Raw genomic sequence first — 20961 nt, forward strand, 5'->3', positions numbered from 1 at the left:
CGCAGATTCTCTTCGACTTTAGACAAACTCTGCCGAGCACAATATCTAAGCACGACTTGAAGAACAGATACATTACCGTTATCAAAGACCAGTTGACCGATCATTGCGTTCACCGTCCCGAGACGGGGGCTCATGCAGTTCCGAGTAATGCCTTTTGTCTTACATTCCGCGACCGCCACCTTTCAGCGCCTCGCTAACACTCGATGCCGTATTAGAACCGAATTAGAGCCGTAAGTGTACGTTGACGATTTAATTATTGCCAATTGTATTTTCGACGAACACCTCGATACGCTTCGCGAGGTATTCCGCCGCTTGCGCGACGCCTGACTTTGCTTAAATTTAGACAAACGTAAATTTTGCGTGAATGGGATCAAATATCTAGGCCACATGATTGACCGGACCGGAATACAGATTAATTAATTAATTTAGCGTTTATTGAAATTCTAGGGCTAAAGTCCTCTAAGAATTTACAAGAGGTTACAAAATAATTCAAAGACAGAATAAGAAAACGTACATAAACAAAATCAATAAAACTAATTAAGAAACAATGGCAAAAGGTGAGAATTAAATAACGATGACAATAATAATGAAAAAAAGAATTTAAAAAAATAATAATAATAGTAGAGACTTCCGTGTTTGGAGCGAGCAGGGATAGTAGCATGCGTTTATCAGTGTATATTGGAGAAGGCAGAGAGTGAGTGGAGTAAAAGAGTTGGAGGAGTGAAGTGGGTGAGAAGATAGAGCGAATGGAGTAGAATGATGAAGTGAACGGGGAGCGAATGGTATGGGTGTTTGAGATTGATTGATTGATTGATTGAGCGTTTATTTCTGTCCTAGGGCAAACGCTCTAAGGACAAACAGATAAGCAGAGCAAGAAAAAGTACAAATGTTCACTTAATAACTAATTAGAATACGGTAACGAAATACGACAACAGCAAAGAAAATTGTAGCCTTACAAACTAATAACGCAGTAGAGGTACAGGTAAAGAAAAATAAAAAATAAAACTGAGACAAGCCTACGCAGGAGAGATAGAGGTAGATAACAAAAACATAGATAATATTATGGTATGTAAGCGAAATAAAAGTAAAATATACAAAGCAAAACTTAAAGGTAATGGCAACAAAAACGAAATAGAATTACACTTTTACTGACCGCTCAACTAAATAGAGAAAGCTATACGCAGAGAAAAGAAAAGAAGATAAAATAAGATAAGAGTAGTATAGTAGTATAAAAGTAAGCATACAAGCTGAAGAGTATAAGTGCGAGTGAAAAAAGGAATCGCAAAACTAGTCCTGGGGCTGAGTGTATCCGTTGCAGTAGGAGATGTAGAAGGCCACGTTATTGGACAGGCAACCGATCAGGCATTGAGCGCAGAGGAAGATGAGGGCCCGGCGACAGCCATGCACTCAGCCCCAGACGCATTCCTTGAGGCCGCTAAGGGCGCGCGAGGCTTAACAGCAGGACCCCGTTAAAGGTGGGAGGTCGAGGAGAGATCGTCGGTGCTCCGGTTCAGTGAAAACGCAGATGCCGCGACGCCTTCGTGTGCGGGCGATGATGCTGCAAAGGTGGCAGCCGAAGCTACGACGCCCGATGCAGCGACGGGGAACGGGTGGCCGGCCACGAGGCAATTCAGATGTTCTTAATGACGGATTCAAATGGGAGAGGTATCCGAGTGTCGTTTGATGTAGATGAGGCCGCCGCGAACCCATGCGCGGTGCAGTTTGCCGCACAAACCGCAGACCTTGCCTCATAAAAGATAATCCTAGAGGACGATGTCAGCCTCTCGTTGAGGTCGATCCTAGATCCGGAGAGCCCCTCAGACACCTCCGCACTCTCAAGAACTCCCTTGGCTAGCTTTCCGTCGATCCATCGGTCGCGAGCCTCGTCAGAAGACAGCCTCACGATAATCGATCTTGGGCGATTTCTCTTGGTAGGAATACGCACGCAGGTATAAATCTCGCCGAGAGGGGCAGCAACTCCCAACACAGAGGCGATGTCGGCAACGACGGCGCGAGTATTCTCAGAAGGGATCTCCTTTGCGCCGAATATGATGAGCTCGCTGCTAAGCCTGGCGCGCTCAAGCGCCTCGATGCGCTCCTCGAAAGCGGAAGTAGACGCAACTGATCCGCCGGAAGGTCGCGCCTCCAAAGCCCGAACGCGGGCATCCAAACTGGCTTGCCCCGCATCAACTCGGCGCACAGTACCCGCAAGCTCCTCAGTTTTAGCCTAGATGACACCCAATGATTGATGAACGCTACGCTCCAACGAGGTCAGCTGCGCTCTGATCGCAGGAAGATTCTGAAGTTGCTCCCTTAGCACGGGAAAATCCTGTAAGATGCGCTGGACGCCCTCAATCTTGGCTAGTACTACAGCGAAGAGATCCCTGATAAAATCAGGCTCAAGAGAAGAAACGGCTGAAACCGATTCACTATCAACGAGCGCGAAACCGCGAGAGTCGGAAAGATTTCCGTGAACACCCTGCTTCCGACAGGTAGGACAGGATAGCACAGTGGAGCCCGGAGCATTAAGAAAGCTCGGAGCAGAGGCCTGGCGGTTGCGAGCGCAGGCCCCATTGAAAATATGTTTGGGATCGCAGTCACAGCACAGCGCATCGGCTACAGCGATGAAACGTTTACAGGCTACACAGGCGAGAGTCATTGTTCAAAACCGATTGGCGAGCGACACACGAACGGACTGTAGACGACGGCGCGCACAGACAAGAGCAGCAAACAAATGGACCCGTCAGGCGGATAGCACGTGCACGAAGCAATGCCGAATAGCCAACAGCAACAGAACTAGGTTAGGCCACAGAGATAGCACTTCAGAAAACCAAGGACAATAATGCAGATGACAAGCCGAGAAGTCCACAATTAGACGGTCCACGACAAACGGCTTCGCGGGGCAGAGAACAGCAACAAAACGTTGAAAAAACGGCGGAGCAGAAATGAAACACGTCATTTCACATTCCAGGGCAGAGAGAGAGAGGGGGAGAGAGAATGAATGAATGAATGAATAAGCATTTATTCTGTCCTAGGGCAAGCCCTCTAAGGACGCACAGAAGTACAGAAAAACGTAGAGAGTAACAATAATATCACTTACAAACTAAGAACAAACGAAATTGCAGGAGAATACTAAGCTGCAAAGAATAAGTAGATATAACTGAGATAACTAAACTATATAATAATTCTGTAATAACAAAACAAAACAAATGAAATAACATATAGGTGATAGTAATGTTTGTAGTGAGTGAAGTTGAAGAGCGCTATGTGCCTGGCGGGGGGGGGGAGGGATTATAGCACGACCCCGGCTCAATAAATAGCCGAAGAGCGAGCGCTTAAAGGCACTAGTTGAGGCAGTCTCCCTGACGGCAGGAGGGAGATTGTTCCAAAGAGAGCATGCGGTCGAATGAAAGGAACGTTGGTAGGTGGAGGTGCGGCAGAAGGGGATGGCAAGATCGAGGGAAGAGGAGGGGGAGGAGCGCAGGTGTGAGAGAGGGCGGTGAAGAGGACGGAAATTTTCTGAGAGATAGGGGGGAGACGAATTAAGGATGATAGAGAATAGGAGGCAACATGTGAGATACTCCCTCCTGTCGTCAGAGCTGAGCCACCCCAACCTCTCGTAGTACCCCGAAATGTGCTCATCCTTGCGAAGATTGTAAATGAACCGCACGCATGAGTTCATTAGGCGTCTTAGCTTTAGTTTTTGTTGCCCCGTTAAATCTGTAAAGAGGGCCGCACAGTAGTCAAAGACGGGGAAGATGAGAGCCGTGACGAGCTGAGTACGGAGGCGCAAGGAGAGGCAGCCGGAGAAAGCTTTTAGCCGCCAAAGGATACCGTTGACGCGGCTCGAGGTGCCGCGAACTTGTTCCGACCAGCTGAGAGAGCTGGATAGACAGATGCCGAGATTTGTGACCTTGTCGGTTGTTTCAATTGGTGCACCGTTGAGGTGAAGTTGGATACGAGAGGAGGGGATGCTGTTGATGAATTTAGAGGACCCCAGGAGCATGGATTTGGTTTTGCGAGCGTTAAGGATGAGAAAGTTGTTCTGGGCCCAGGACTCGATTGCGGCAATGTCCGCTCTGACCTTAGCGAGAGCGGCGTCAATTTCAGCAGGTGGAAAGTGAATATAATTTGAAGGTCGTCCGCGTACAGGATGTGGTTGCAATGTTTTAGGACGGATCTGAGATCGTTAATGAAGAGTGAAAAGAGCAGGGGGCCGAGAACCGAGCCCTGGGGGACCCCGGCGAGAACAGGCATCCAAGACGAGAAGGAGCCGTCCGGGCCACGCACGCGCTGGTGACGCCCCGTAAGGTAGGACCGCACCCATTGGCAGGCGGAGGGAGACAGGCGGAAGGAGCACAGCTTACGAAGAAGGAGCTTGTGGGAGACCGTATCGAAGGCCTTTGTAAAGTCGAACAGGACGAGCAAAGTGACCATCCTTTTATCGATGGCCAGTCTCACATCGTCGAGCAGCTTCAGTAGAGCCGTTTGTGTGCTATGCCCCCTTCGGAAGCCGGTTTGGAGAGGATCAAGAAGGTTGTAGGTCAATAGGTGGGAGGAAAGTTGCTCGAAGGCAACGCGTTCGAGCACTTTGGACAGGAAGCAAAGCAAGGATATAGGGCGGAAATGGGAAGGTTCGGAGGGATGCTTGGATTTGGGAAGTGGAATAATGTGAGAGAGTTTCCAGGAGGAGGGAAAGGAGGAAGTGGTAAAGGACCGGTTAAAGATATCAAGGATGAAAGTAAAGATGCACGGAAGACACATTAAGATGAGGCGACGATTGATGTCGTCGGGTCCGGAAGAGTTGGAGGTGCTGTGGCGCAGAGCACGCAACAGAGCGTCGGGTGTACTATGAAGGAAGTAAAAGGTGGAAGGGTCGGCTAGAGGCGAGGAAGAGACAGAGAAGCAAGGAAGAGGAGAGAAAGAGTAGGGTGGGCTAGAGGGAGAGATTTGAAGAGAGCCTGGCGGCGGGATAGGGGGGTCGGGTGAGGCGAGGTAAGCTAAGGAGAAGAAGGAGTTCAGGATTTCTAGGGAGACATTTAGATGCGGACACTGGGTCCCAGCGCTAGCGAGGCCCAGAGAGCGCAAGTCGGACCATAATCGTGCTGCGCTGGAGGTCGAGCCAAGCCTTTTAGTCAAGTAAGTATTTTTGGCGGACTTAATAGCGGCCTTGGCTTGGTTGCGGAGCACTCAAAAGGTTTCCCTCCTCGAGGGAGAGGGGAGGCGGAGGAAAGCTCTCCTAGCTACGTCCCGCCTACGCAGGAGATCACGGATGATGTCGTTTATCCAAGGGGCGGGAGGTCTCCTCGCTATGAACGATTTTAACGGGAAGAGTTCGTCACGAGCAGAGGTAATGAGTTGACAGAAAGCGAGAACCATGTTGTCGACATGGGAGAAATTGCGGATGCGTAGCCAGTTGGGAGATAGCAGGAGACTGTGGAGAGTCTGTAAGTCGGTCCTGGAGTGATCGCGGATGGTGACAAGGCGAGGAGGGAGGCGATGGATGAGAAAGTTGAGTGACACCTCGATGAGGTCGTGGTTGGACAGGAACGGAACTGGAAGTTGATGGTGAGACGTTACGAGAGAGAGGCTGCTAACGAGGCAGTGGTCGATTCTAGTATGAGAGGTGGTGGTATGGTGAGTGTTGCCGAAGAGAACGAAAAAAAGATGATTGGTGGAGCAGAAATCCAAGAGAGATTCCGTGTCGTGAGTGGAGCGGTTGGTGTCGATGTTAAAGTCTCCGATGATGACTGCGTTGCGGAAAGAGGGAAGGAATTTTTCAAAGTCGGCTTGGAAGATGGAAAGATGACCGACTTTGGGAGGTCGATAGATGACGGCTAGAAGGAAAGGACGGGAAGCCTTTGGGGAGACGCGAAGCAGCATGTATTCAGGCTGGCAGTTGTAGGGACCAGGGGACGCTGCAAGGATAGAAGCGCCGATGTCGCCGCGCACGTAAACGCCAATCCTCCCTCCCCCCCTCCCCTCGCGGTCGCGTCGAATGACGCGATAGCCGGGAAGGGAGACGAAGTTGTCGGGAACATGAGGCTTAAGCCAAGTCTCCGACATAGCCACAATATCGAAAGTCTCCCGGTGGAAAAAGTCAGAGAGAGAGAGAGAAAGAGAGAGAGAGAGCGAGAAAAAACTGAGAGAATGAGAGGTTAGGAAGTGTGGAGAGTACAAAGAGGGCGAGGAGAAGTGGAAGGCAGAAAGGGAAAGAAAGAAGAGCGCGAGCGTGCAGGCGCAGAGCAAGAAAAGAGTGTAGAGTGGCGCTCAAGGCGTAGCGGCGGGAACAAAATGGCGCGTACGCAAGAGCAGAAAGTACAAGGCAAGATAGAATACAGACTCGAAGAGAGAAGCGTAGAAAAGAAGAGGAAGAAAAAGTAAAGTAGATAGATGGAGAAAGAGGGAACGGGGACAGGAAAAAATGGAAGGGGGGAAGAAACGTTCGGGAAGTCTGAGAGTACTGAACATGTGAAAAAAAGACAAAAGTGAAAGCAAAAAAAGGGGAAGATATAGGGCAAACAGGGATGGAGGAAGCTGAAGGTTTTCAACAGAAGTAAAAAGACGCCAGGATTGCTAGGAAAGGAAGGGGAGGAGTTAAAGGTGATAGGAATGGTAAAAAAATGGATGAAAGAATTTAAAGGAAAATGAGCGAGGATGGAAGACAGAATGAAAGATAGGATGACAGTTTTAATGGTAGAACTGGAGAATATGAGAAAGAGGAAGGAGGATTGGAGAGAGGAGAGGGAAAGGATGGAGAAGAGATTAGGAAAATTGGAAAAAAAAGGAGAAAAGATAATGGCAGGAGAGAAGTGGGAAAAAGGTAGAGGATCTGGAGAGGAGATTGAGGCGATTAGAATACAGGGGTGAGGAAGAGAGAGGTAGAGGAGAAACAGGAAGGGCGGAGATATAAGAAAGGTTGAAAAAATTGGAAAGGATTAGGGAAGAGGAAAGAGAGACTGAAGAGGAAAAAGAATGTAGTGGTGAAAGGTTTCAAGGGGGGGAGGGGGACGTAGGAGAAAAAATCAAGGAAATATCCTCAGAGAAGTGAAAGCAAGAGAGGGAGAATGGGACGGGTTAGCAGTCAGGGACGGAGATAGACAGAATAATAAGGAAGAAGAGAGGGCGGAGAGGGGGTGACATATGGATAGGGGAGGATTTGACATGGAAAGAGAGACAGAGCAGGTGGAAGTTCAAAGGGATAGTCAAAACAAAGGAAAGGAAAAGGGCTATGGTATGTGTTAAAAATCGTAGCAAATTAAAGTCAAATTAGATTCACGCTATTATATTTTAGTATTTTACTTCTTTGCTATTCCGTTCAGCAAACCGTTCGCGACTATTCAAAATTAAATAAGTATTTCAAATTTAGCATTGTTATTTCCGTTTTGTTCTCCGTATTCATATTGTGAATATCGAACCGTTCGAAATCAGTCTTGTTTGCATAGTTTCCTACGTGATTTCAATAACATATTTACAGGTGTGTTGAAGCCCTACATTTGCACGCAGAAAAAGCGTGAAGCGGTTTTTGACCGAACGGTTTAGAACATTGGTTGCCCCCTCTCAGATAGAAAAATTCGGGAGCGAGCCAAATTCCTGCCGATTCCCGGGTAGAAACTTGAGAGAAGTCGTTTAAACGAGATCGCGTCCGCGAGGTAGTTAGCCAAAGATTACGCCGTGTTTTAAGTGTCACGGGAGAACGGACTCGATAACGCAAACTTGCGTTGTGCATAAATTGTTACAACGTTGATTGTGAACAAACGATTACGCTGTTCTGAGAGCGCCAAACGTTTTGCACCGTCGCCAATGATCGGAGATCCGCATGGCGTTCGCGAATGCGTTTTATCAATTTGTTCACGCTCCAGACGTTGTCGCCTGTTTTGAACTATCATTGACATTTTAATAAAGTAAGAATATTAATTGTTGTGCAAAGACTCAGTAAATTTATTTACAAACTCTCACTCTATCTCTCATGTGCCAACTCCTCATTGTCGGTCTCGCTCCATCCTCTCAAACCGCTGTTTTTTGTTCTCTCTTGCGCCTTCTTATTCCATATACACTTATCCTCACGCTCGTTCTCCTTTTCGTTTGCCGCTTTCTTATTTTAGCCCGAACGTTTTCATTCACTCTCCTGTCTGTACTCAGTCAAGCGTTCTCTTTTTTCCTAAGCGCGTTGCTCATAAGTGCTTCTTTCTTGCACGCACATCCCGCGTTCTCGCGGAGCGGAATCAACCGTTCGTTCCGCCAAACTCGAGCTGGCAAAGCAAACATAATTTTTGGTCCTTCGAACCGGATCGGGGTGATTCTGTACGAATCTGTTTTGTGACCCTCCACTACAACGTGGTGCCGGAAGTCTCTCTTGGAGCAAGGGCAATTCAAGGCAAATATCACCATAACCGAAACACCATAACATATGGCGTGGCAGATCACTCTGCTGCAGACTATCGAGCGAGCTCTCACCAACTTCAAAATATTGACCGAAATAATTATACGGCCGCTAAAATTCGGCAACGGACAATGTTGAAGGAGTCCTGGGCGGAATGCCGGGAAAACCACGGCATCCTCTTGCAGACAATCGCGGAAGAAAAGCGTGCCAACATCAATTACTTCAAAGATACCATATTCAACCTTCATCAGGAAGTCTACAAAGAGACGCTGGACATGGCCGACTGTCTCGAGTAAGGTAAATCTGCGCCGTTGACGTCGTCGTCTCCGCTGCAATCGATAAGTAGCGCCGATCGATCATTTTTGCTCACGCATTTACCGCCGGTTAAACTCCTGTCATTTTCCAGGAACCTAGACAAATAGGAGAATTTTCGAGATTGTTTTAACTCTTTTATTATTCAGAATAAAGATCTCACTCAATTTTTGCGTATGCATTTTTTGGCATCAAGCCTCACCGGTCGCGCGTTAGATATAGTTAAATCTATTCCAATTACCGCGGCTAATTTTGAGATAGCGTGGAGGACACTCGTCTCGCGCTACGACAATAAGCGCCATTCAGTCGAGGTGCATGTATCTGCTTTATTCGATCTTCCGACGGCGACGCGCGAATTCGCGATCGAGCTCAACGAACTCCGCGATAAGGCAAATCGATTAATCACATCATTGAAAGCGCTAAATCGTTCACATGAAGAAATGCTCATTCTCGGTCTCAAATAACATTCTCGTTCACTGTGTGACTAAAAGTCTGAATCATGCAACTCGAAAGGCATGGTGGTTAAAAACCGATGAGGATCCGCAAATTTCGCTGTACGAGGATCTTGATCGGTTCCTGGAAATGCGGATTCGCGCGCTTAAAGAATTAGCATCGTCGAAAACGAAAAAAATGCATTTGCAAAAAGTCTCAAGCGCTTCATCGACCGTATCTAAATTACTGTGCCCCTTGTGTCAAACGGCTCATTTTATGAGTAAATGTCCGCTATTTGTGAAGAAGACGCCGAGTCAGCGGTCTAAAATAGTGGTCTGAAATCGTTAAAGCGACAAATCACTGTGTTAACTGCTTAAGCTCAAAACACACAGTACATGCGTGCCCGAGCAAATATTCATGTCCATTCTGCCAAAATAAACACCACTCGATGTTGCATTTTAACTCGACCTCTTCTTTTTCTAGCAACTCAACAACCGCGTTAAACGTAACGTTAGAAAAAAAAGAAAGCAACTTGGTGACAACGTTGTGTTCGATGGCAGCGACAACCACGCGCAAGAATGTATTACTCGCTACAACTTGCTCTTTCACCGTCAGGTCGTACACTCAATGTGCGAGCGCTTCTTGATTAAGGTTCAGAAATTTTTTTTTGTCACAGAGCGTCTCGCACAAAATTTAAGGTTGCCATGGTTTCGACTGCTCCTCTCGATTTTGGCCGTCGGCGCCGTAAATGCGGGCACTTGTCGTTTTGCCACTCCAATCAAGATTGCTCCGATCAATAACAATAATACTCCGTTAATAAGGACAGCCGCGTCGATTCTCTCCGTTTTAACGAAATACTGGCTATTACCGGCACGCCCTCAATGCGATTTAAGTTATCTTTAGGGCCTTGATCTTACGGATCCGACTCCCATCTGTGTCGAACCAAGTGAACTCATTTTCGGTGCGGATCTTTATCCCGAACTGTTTCTTGACGGAGTATAAACGGGGAAAGCGCGGACAACCGATTGCCCAGGAGATGATCTTCAGGTGGGCCCTCACAGGTCCTACGTCAGATTCCGGTTTGCCGCATCGATCGATTACTGTGTAGCATTGCGCGGACAATCTTGATCAAGACCTCAGATTATTCTGAGAAGTTAAAGAAGTGCCGCGCCGAGCACTTCTTAGCCCAGAAAAACAACAGTGTGAAAACCATTTCTCAACTACGCATTCGCGCGATGCTGACGGTCGTTACGTCGTGCGCTTGCCGTTCAAACGCGGACCATCAATCGATATTGGTAAGTCGCATGCCGTTGCTGAGCGTTTACTATCCAATCTTTACCGGCGTTTACGTTTGAACTCCGTTCTCACTTCGGTGTATGGTGATTTCTTGCGCATATACGAGGCTTTCGGCCATATGCGCAAAGTTACAGATTTGATGCCCTCCGCTCAACACGTTTACATTTTGCATCACCCTGTCATCCGAGATAACAGTGTCACTACGCGACTGAGAGTTGTTTTCAATGCATCCAGTCGCACGACAAATTCAACTTTTTTGAATGATCATTTGCAAGCAGGACCAAAACTCCAAACGGAGTTGCCTGCTGTGATTTTGCGATGGTGGCAATTTCGGTATGTATACGGGGCGGACATTGCAAAAATATACCGCCAAATCCGTGTTGACTCGCGTGACGTCAACTTCCAGCAAATATTGTGGAGCGACTCTGTCCCGTGTAGGCGTATCAGTTAACCACGGTCATATACAGGACAGCGTACGTGCCTTTTCTCACTCTTCGGGTACTTAAGCAACTTCATACATGATGAGGGCAGCTCGTTTTTTCTTGCCGCGCCAATCTTGCAAAAAAACATCTACGATAATGTTTTTTTCGGCGCCGATGACATTCCACTACTTAGACAAACTCGCGATCAAGTCTGCGCCTTGCTCGGTCGGGAGCGATTCGAGTTGAGAAAATGATCTAGCAATTCAGCTTTTCTGCTACATGATATAGCAATCGATAATCATGGCTTCGCATGCGATCGTATCCTGCACGTTGACAAAAGCCTTAAAATTTTGGGTATAATTTGGAGCCCATCTTCCGACATGTTCAAATTTACCGTCACTCACCCTCCGTCTGTGTCAAACACGAAGCGTTCTATTCTCTCATACGTCGCGAAATTGTTCGATCCCATGGAGTGGTGCACTCCGGTCACAATTGCAGCCAAAATCTTTTTGCAGCGGTTGTGGCAGTTGAAACTCGATTGGGACAATGTCCTTCCGACTGACGTCCTACAACAGTGGGAAGCCATTCAAGGTTTACTTACCGAACTCCACGACCTCCAATTGAATCGATGGATTCAGCGAGAATCCGACACTATCCGCTGCAAATTACATGAATTTTCCGACACGTCCACTCATGCATACGCTGCAGCCGTGTATCTTTGTCTTATCTCTCACTCTGATAACGTGTCTATTCACTTGCTGATTGGCAAATCAAAGGTCGCTCCAATTAAGTTTCGTTTCTGATGCAGATTCAGTATTTCTCGGCTGGAGCTATGTGCAGCCATGCTGCTGGCTCGGTAATTCGAATTTGTGCAAACCGCTTTTGGTCTCACCGCTTCTCCGTGCTATTGTTGAACAGACCCAACTGTCGTTTTAGCGTGGGTTACTCAACAACCTGCTAAGTAAAAAACATTTATTGCAAATTGCGTTTCAGAAATACAATTGCCCATTCCGCGCGCGGTGTGAAACCACGTTCCCACTGATGAGAACCCCACCGATTGCGCATCTCGCGGAATTGCCGAATTTCTTTTTCGATCTCACCCGCTCTAGTGGTGCGGCCCTTTGTGGCTACGCAGTCCGACGTTCGATGTCTGCTTCTCTCTCGAATGCATTTAATACTCAGATTAAACAAAAGGAACTTATTCATTTTCATTTGGCATCGACGGAGCTCAATTACAATTTTACGATACAATGCGCTTTTTAACTTGGCCGCGCTTAATCCGTGCAACAGCGTACATAATGCGTTTTATTTGCAAAATTCGAAAGCAACCGAGTCCCGTCGGCCACTTCAATAAAAGCACGGTGGCATTGTCAGCTCGCAAATATCAACTACCAAAAGAATTCTTATTTTGACGGATTCAAGCGGAGCTTTTTTCTTCAAAAGCCATTTCTTCAAAAACTCCATTCTATTGCTCAATCCGTTCCTCAGCGAGAATAAATTAATCCGTGTTGGCGGGCAACTTTTGCACGCGCCGCTTTCTTTTTCCGACAAACATCCGATTGTTCTAGCCTCGCACCCATTAGTCGCGTTAATTTTGCGTCACGTACATGTAAAATTGCTCCATGCGGGATTACAATTAACGCTTGCTACTCTATGGCGGCAGAACTGGGTACTGCGCGCCCGAAATCTCGTAAAGCAGACAATTTTTCGCTATGTAAATTGTACGAGCGAAAAAGCCGCAATTCTCTCTCAACTAATGAAAAATTTGCTTCGATTGCGAGTGGTAAGCATCCATTTGGACACAGTAAAATTAGACACAGCCAATCACAATGGGTAGTGCCTAGTAATTTTTTTTTGTTCAAGCGCTGTGAGTTGTTTGTGTCCAATTGTACTGTGTTCCAATGAATGCTTCCTTTTGCGAGTAACTCCCCCCGCACGCCTTTTTCTCAACTGCGGTCTAGATTACGCTGGTACTTGTTCAACCCATTTCCGGTCGCAGCCTTGCATCGCGAAAAACTTACATCGCGATCTTCATTTGTATGCCGACGGGTGCTATCCAATTAGAGCTCGTTGACGAGTTATTTGACGAGTGTGAAGCACCATTTCCGTTGTGTTGTCGGTGCTATGTAACGTAGAGGCCTGTCTGAACTCGCGACCTCTTAGTGCGCTTAACGACTTGGTCAATAATTATGAGCTGCCCATTCCTGGGCATTTTTTCATAGGTTCGGCCTTGACGGCAGTTCCCAAACCTTCCGTTCTTGACTTACGCGAGAATAGATTGTCCCGCTGGCAATTCGTACGTTAAATCTCTGAAAAATTCTGGAAGTTATGGCATAACGACTATGACAATACATTGCAGCAACGCGTCAAACGACCTGCCACAATGGAGATCCGCGTCGGTCAACTCGTCTTATTGCGCAATTTTCTGCTTTCTCCATGTAAATGTGAGCTCGCGCGCATAATACGATGTCACCCGTGTCAAGACGGATTAAATCACAAGCTTACGGTAAAGACTGCGGCGTCCGAATATAAGCGGCCTATAAGTAAGTTGTGTCTTCTTTCCATTGATATCAAGAGCCTGAAATCTACAGCATAAATCGCTTTCATGTTCCCGATTTCATGAAAATCCTATGTCTACTCGACATTCCGCTCGCCTCAGTAAACCACTCAAAATTCTTTTTAGTTCCTTCATCAATAGCATATTTTTTGAAAAGATGGTTTCGAAACAAGCGGTATATTAAGAATTATAGCAAATTAAAGTTAAATTAGATTCACGCTATTATATTTTAGTATTTTACTTTTTTGCAATTTTGTTTAGCAAATTGTTTGCGTCTATTTAAAATTAAATAAGTATTTCAAATTTAGCATCGTTATTTCTATTTCGTTCTCAGTATTCATATTGTGAATATTGAGCCGTTCGAAATCAGTCTCGTTTGCATGAGTTTTCCACGTGAACCGATTTCAATGAAATATTTACGGGTGCGTTGAAGTTCTATATTCACACGCAGATAAAGCGTGAAGCGGTTTCCGACCGAACGGTTTAGAATATCGGTTGCTCCCTTTCGGATAGGAAAATTTGGGAGCAAGCCAAATTCCTGCCGATTCCCGGGCAGAAGTTTAAGAGAAGTCGTTCGAACAAGATCGCGTCCGCGAGATAGTCAGCAAACAATTGCGTCGAACTTTAAGTGTCACGGGAAAACGGACTCAATAACGCGAACTTGCGTTGTGCATAAATTGTTACAATATTGATTGTGAAGAAACAATTACGCTGTTCTGACGTATCGCTGAGAGCACCAAACGTTTTGCACCGTCACTGATGATCGGAGATCTCTCGTTCCGCGTAGTGTTCGTGAGTGCGTTTTATTGATTTGAGCTGTGTTCACGCTCCAGACACTGTCGCGTGTTCTGAACTTTCATTGACATTTTAATAAAGTGAGACTATTAATTGTTTTGCAAAGACTCAATGAATTTATTTACGAACTCTCACTCTATCTCTCCCATGCCAACTCCTCATTGTCGATCTCGCTCTATCCTCTCAGACCGCTGTTTCTTGTTTTCTTTCGCGTCTTCTCATTTCATATACATTTATCACGCTTGTTCTCCTTTTTGTTTGTCGTTTCCTGGGTGGGATGTTAATGGCGGTAAGGATAGAGATAGACATAATAGGTAGGGAAAACAAAAAGTTAATGGAGGGTTTGATGGTAGGGAAAGTACAATTAGGAACGGCGATATACAGGATAGTGGGCGTTTATAGTTACGGGGATTTAAAAGAAAAATAGGAGTTAATTAAAAGTTGGCCAGAAGAGAGGGAGGAGGGAGTACGAACACTGGTAAAAGGGAATTACAATGCAAGAACGGGGGAAATGGGAGGATGGTGGAAAGAGAGAAATGAGAGAGAGGAGGAGAAGAGGAGAAAGTCAAAAGACAAAAAAATGAATATGGAGGGAAGATTTTTAGTGAGTAAGTTGGAGGAGGTGGGATGGTACATATTTAATGGTTGTGGGAAGAAAGACGAAGAGGGGGAATAGACATATTCAGGGGGACGAGGAGACTTGGTTCTGGACTATGTAATGAGGAAGGATGAGGTTTGAGAAAAAGAGTTGAGTATGAAGGTAAAGGATACGGTGGAATTTGACCATTTTCCGTTGGTAGTAGGAATTGAAAAAAAAGGGAGAAAAGAGGGGAACGGAAAAAGGAAATAAAGATGATCGGAAGAAGGAAAGAAGGAATTTGGGGAGAGAATGGAGAAGGTATAGGAGAAAAAGGGGAGTTGAGTCAGCATGGGCTGAGAAGAATTGAAGGAGGTGCAGGAGATACTGACAATGAGAGGGGGGGAAGAAGGAGGATAAAAGGGGTGAAAGAAGAGAATAGTGGGACCTGGAATGTAAAAAGAGTAAAAGAAAGGTGTGGAAAGGGTTGAGGGGGTGGAGGAGAAAATGGTAGGAGGAAAGAAGTATAGAGAAGCGAAAAGAGAGCACAATAAATTATGTCAAAGGAAAAAAGAAAAAGAAAGAGAGAAGTGGACAGAAGTAGCAAAAAGGGCGAGGAGGACAGGAAGACACATGTGGGAGGTGATAAATAGAGAAAGAAGGAGGAGAAGGAATGTAAATGAAGAGATTGGGATGGAGGACTGAGTGGAGTACTTGAAGGAACTGCTGAGAGGGGTGGAAGGGAAAGTAGTGAGAAAGACAAGAGGAGAAAAAAGAAAGGATTAAGAGAAGCTCTCAAGAGATAAAGGGGGCAATTAGAAGGGTAAGAGAGGGAAAGGCAAGGGGAAGGACGAGATACCGGGCGAAGGTGGAGTTATGGAGGGGAAAGATTGGAGGGAGCAATTTGGAAAATATGCGATAAAGTATGGAAGAACGAGGAGTAAATCAAGCACAGGAGCAAGGGAATGATTGTTCCAATAAGGAAGAAGGGGGAGGGGGAAAAGGTGGAGGACTACAGAGGAGTGACGTGGATGCTGTCTTTATACTGTAACAATCGTACTTTGCGCACGGACGATGATCGGTACGGGAACGGGCGCAAGGGTCGACTGAAGGAACTAGATTTCGTTTGGGGTGTTCGCAAAACTGAGAGTATTTATTTGATATTGAGTAAGCGTGATGAAATAAACATAAGTATCATAAACACAAGTCTGATAGTGCGAAATAGAGTTGGCAATGTGATTACAATAATACGAAGATAAAACCGTACGGTAATTAACGTGCAACTTATAATAGTAAACGAAAGCGTGCGGACGGACGTGACAATATATTCGCGGTTGAAATACAGCTATCTATTTACAGGTATATTTACAAAATCACCTGCTTTGCGAGACGCGTTTCTCGGAACGGCGTCGAGCTCTTTTCCCGGAACTCGGGCGGCCTTGTTATTGTGACCGTGAAAAACGTGTTGCAAGCGTGACGCGGCGCGTGGTGCGATACGGCGGGGCGCGGTGCGCACACGGTTCCGTGTTTTTGTGTTTGATTTCGCGCGGTCCGTCGCGAGGCGGTTAATACCGCTTAATGTAATTCGCCGTGCGGCACTACCCCGCGCCAAGTGCGCTTGGTGGAGGCATGGAGCACCGTACCCCTTTACGCATGCGCCGGACTCGGGATGCGGTCGGAATTGCTCTGCGTCAAGTAGCTTGACAGGGCCCAAATTTACTTGAGCTCGTTGCGGCGAGTAAGGAAGTGGAGTCGGAATGGTATCGGAAGCGGTCGGGGGTAAAGTGTCTTGACGGAGACCGAGGCGCTCGATCTCTTTCTCAATCTGGGAAGCTTCTGCACGGCGGACCGGCCAGAAGCGGACAAGGTCCTCTTCATCTGGCAAAAGCCGCCTTATATACCCGAGAATCGAAGCAAGGAGATGTGCAACGTGTTGCGGCGAAACGGTCCGGAGGTAGCATCCCCGCTACTCGATCTCGAGTCTCTTGCTTCGGACCACGCGCGTAGAGCGTGGCTGCGGATGGCGACGGAACGACAGCGCACGGAGATGCGAAGCGCGCGGAAGCGTTCGCTTGCTCGGTTTTCGATTATATTAGGCGCTATGCGCCAATAATTACCGTCCGGCGGTTGTTTGGCCGGACAGCTCGGCCGGTTAGGCGGTGGGGGGGAAGTCGGAAGATGGTTACAATACAAGATCTACGCAACGATAATAGCAGACAGGATGGAGAGAAAGATAGAAAAAGGAAATAAAGTGCCACAAAATCAAACGGGATTTAGGAAAGGAATGGGGACAATAGATAATATATAGTATGTGCCAAACTCTCTGGTAAACAGGCAGCTAAGTACAGAGAGGGTGGCCTAAATTGGTGGCCTTCTTTGTAGATTGTAGTGTTACGACCGTGTATATTTGAATATCGCGTGAATGTTGTTTGGCTTCGATTAATTAACAAAAGAAACTGTCATTCGTTAGCGACGGGTTGTTGTTGTGTTCTGACTTTTGGTTTGCCAGCTTGTCAAATTAATAAAGTTATTCTTAAAATGTAACTCTGCTCTTTATTTGCGAACGCGCTTGTTATAGTAGTGCGCGAGTGGGATAGTACGTTACGATTTCTTCAGTCATAACATTTTGGGGACTCGTCCGATCGTTTTAGGACTGTTTTCTTGAAAAAATCAACGCTATGGCTTTAATGAATTCTCCAAGGAGAGGAATATGCACGCGCTCCTCAGCAAGGACTGAACGATCTATAGGAGATGATGAACGTCCATGCACGCGGTCTTCGGGTGATGTCGAGCGAACGACGGAGGATGTCGTAGAGCGGACGGTCGGTAACGAAACGACGAACACTGCGGAGTTATTGCGTGCTGCGTTAGAGGAGCTCCGTAAGATGAAAGAGGACCGTCTCCGTTTTCAGCAGCACGAGGATAAACTTTGTGAACAGATATGGGAAGCATTCATTTGGACACAGTACAATCGGACACAAATCATTCACAGCGCTTGGGTGGGTGCCGATAGCGCACATCCCGATAGCCCACCAACCAATCATATTGACTTATCTAACCCAACCTACGGAAAATCTCTAGGCATCTGCCATTGTGAGTGGTTTGTGTGCTATCGGGATGTGCGCTATCGGGACCCACCCACAGCGCTTGAACAGAAAAAAATTACTAGGAACCACTCACTGTGATTGGCTGTGTCTAATTGTACTGTGTTTAAATGGATGCTTTCCAACAGATACAACAAGCACAACAAAGCTAGTTATTACTTTTCCCTTTTTGTTCTCCAACCGCGGAGATTCTTCGGAAATCCAGTATTAACGCGAGTGTTAATTTGAAATTAAAACCAGATATTTTTGACGAGAGTGTTCCGCTGCGCAAATATTTAACGCAATTTGAATTGATCGCGCAGGCGAATAATTAGGTAGATTGTACTGAAGTGATCGCATTAGCTTCAAATTTACGGGGAAAAGCGCGTTCAATTGTTGACGGAGTAACAGAACTAAAAGATTTAAGTTACGGAGAAATAAAATCTAAGCTCGAGTTACGTTTTGGGGAAGGACATATGGCGCAAACATTTTATACTCAATTCACTAATTGGAGTGGATAATCTTCACAAAACTTTGGTGAAGATCTGCCTACTTTTGATTAGAATATTGAGCGATTGTCACGTTTAGCTTATTCAGAATGTTCTCCTGAAGTTCGGGACAAAATTGCTTGCGCGCAATTCATTGCGGGATTATCAGATAGTTTCGTGAAGCAAACGCTACAGTTAGAAACTCAGTCTTCTTTGAGAGCCGCTATAGAGAGGGCAATGGCTGTAAAGGTTATTCGAGAAAATAGTTTTCCACGGAAATTTGAAAGAAAGGAGAAGGAAATCGATTTGGAAAAAAAGGTTAAAAATGAAAATTTTAAGGGGAGAAATAATTTCAAAACAAATTTTGAGAACGTGCGGAAAGAGTGTTGGCAAAACGGAGTTGTAGGACATTTTTGCGCGGAATGTCCTTCTTTGACTTCTGTAGAGAAAGGAAACTCGGTTTAGTCGAACTTTACGGAATGAGTTCGACAAGAGAGTAAAAGGCTCCGACTGAAAAGAATTTCCGTGTAAATAGAATAAGAGAAAGAATAAACGATTTTTGTAGTAAAGGACGAATTGACGGCCAAGAGTGTTTGTTTAGAATCAATACTAATTCCAATGTGTCTGTACTTAGATCGGATTTATTAGAGAAGAACAAGCGTTTTTCTTCAATTTTTGATAGTCGATTGTGTTATCCAACTGGGGAAACAGTTTCGGTTAGTTATAGAGTTAATGTGTCAGTGGAAATCGGGAAGTTTACTTTGGAAATTCTCGTTTATTGAGCAAAAATCAGTGATAAATGTATTTTGGAAGTAGATTTAAAAAAAAAATTGGTCTAGAGAAAATGTTTGTTTTCGTTTTCGGTGAAAAAGAAGAAAATCAGAAGAATTTTTTATGTTCGCAAGTTTGTAATTCTTGTGTTAGCGTTCCTTATTTTCTTTCAGAATTTTTTCGAAAACAATCTCATACTTTGGACGTCTCTCAAAAGAAAAAATTTGCCGGACTATTAGATGAATGTCAGGATATTTTCGCAAAGAGCGTCGTTGCTGGGAATTGTTCATTGAAAATGCATTCTATGTTATAAATTCTTCACCAATTAAACAATCACCTAGACGCATCCCTTTGCAGATGCGTAAGAAAGTAGACAAAGTTTTATTTGAAATGAAACAACAGGGTGTTCAGGTCCAGGAATCACATAGTCCGTGAGTGTCTCCTGCTGTTTTGGTGAGGAAGGAGGATGGCTTAATTAGATTTTGTGTTGATTTTAGAAAGCTCAATGCTGTAACTAAAAAGCTAGATTCTTATCCAATCCCTCGGATAGAAGATTTGCACGACCGTCTGTCCGAAAATTCTTGGTTTTGTACTTTAGATCTGAAGAGTGGGTACTGACAAGTTAAGTTTCGTTTGCAGGATAAAGAAAAGACGGCTTTTTCTTTTAATAATGGTTTATGGCAATTTATAGTTGTAACGAACCGCCTTCCGACCCCCCCCGGACCGCCTAATCGTCCAAACTGTCCGGCCGAACATCCGCCGGACGGCAGTTAAACGGCGCATAGCGCCTAATAAATATTGTAATATCGGAGCAAATGAGCGATCGCTCCCGCGCTCTCGTCTTCGCGCGCACGCGCTCTCGTTCCCGCGCTGTCCGCAGCTACGCTCTGCGCGCGTGGTCCGAAGCGAGAGACCCGAGATCGAGTGGCGGGGATGCTGCCGCCGGACCACTCCGCCGTAACACGCCGCACATCCCCTCGCCTCGATCCTCGGGTATATAAGGCGACGTTCGCCGGAGGACCTTATCCGCTTCTGGCCGGTTCGCCGACTGGAAGTCCTAGGTTGCCATCGAGATCGAGCGCCTCGGTCTTTGCTAAGCCACTTAGCTAGCAACCGCTTCCGCCTCCAATCCTAGCTCCGTTTCCCGACTCGTCGATCTGGGCTCAAGAGGAACTAGGGCCCTGTCAAGTCACTTGACGTAAAGGCAACTTCCATCCGATAAGCCTCCCGAGTCCGACGCCACCTCACGTACGGGGATACGGTGCTCCGTGCCTCCACCAAGCGCACTTGGCGGGAGGGGGTGTCCTCCGGCGATCACTTGCGGTATTAACTGCCTCGCGACGGGCCGCGCGACGAACCGACAACAACGCACGGATCCGTGTACGCGCCGCGCTCACCGCACAATGCACTGCTTTTCACACGAGCGTCACGGCCACAATAGCAAGGCCGCCGCGATTCGGAGAAAAACATCCGACGCAATACCACGAACCGCGTCTCGCGCGACAGATGCGCTCGCCGAAGCCTGTGTAAATAGATTCCCTTACCGCGTATGCCCCAGCATTTGTAAATAGATTCCTGTACCGCGTATACCAAGCTTGTATATATCGATAAATTCTGAGTTTTTGTGTCACGTCCGTCCGCGCGTCTAGATGGCTAATTAAGATTCGCGTCTCGATCACCGCCTGATCCCATCTCCGGATTTCTAGAGCCTCGTACCGCTAATAGTACTGCGTACTAGTAACCGCAACCGTGAATGTACCAAATTGATGTAAAACTAACCGCGTGAAATAAACGTATGTGTATCTACCAACTTAAAACACACGTCTAATTCCTCCAGGCGACCTT

The 20961-nt window shown here is 46.3% G+C and overlaps 2 protein-coding genes across 2 annotated transcripts in view; both read right to left on the minus strand.

Annotated features, from left to right (window-relative positions):
• LOC113004950 overlaps positions 1–20961 on the minus strand; it is a 418572-nt gene that overhangs the window by 341928 nt on the left and 55683 nt on the right. The window lies entirely within an intron of this gene.
• LOC120356993 lies at positions 3817–4437 on the minus strand. The gene has a single exon (XM_039446168.1). It carries the CDS (start codon positions 4435–4437, stop codon positions 3817–3819), a length of 621 nt encoding a protein of 206 aa, XP_039302102.1.

Source organism: Solenopsis invicta, chromosome 2 (genome assembly GCF_016802725.1).
Source record: "Solenopsis invicta isolate M01_SB chromosome 2, UNIL_Sinv_3.0, whole genome shotgun sequence".
In the NCBI taxonomy this organism is placed as follows: domain Eukaryota; kingdom Metazoa; phylum Arthropoda; class Insecta; order Hymenoptera; family Formicidae; genus Solenopsis; species Solenopsis invicta.

Bases quoted from the DNA above. Each gene is read 5' to 3' on its own strand.
- LOC120356993 (XM_039446168.1), bottom strand. From the start codon at position 4,437: ATGGTCACTTTGCTCGTCCTGTTCGACTTTACAAAGGCCTTCGATACG.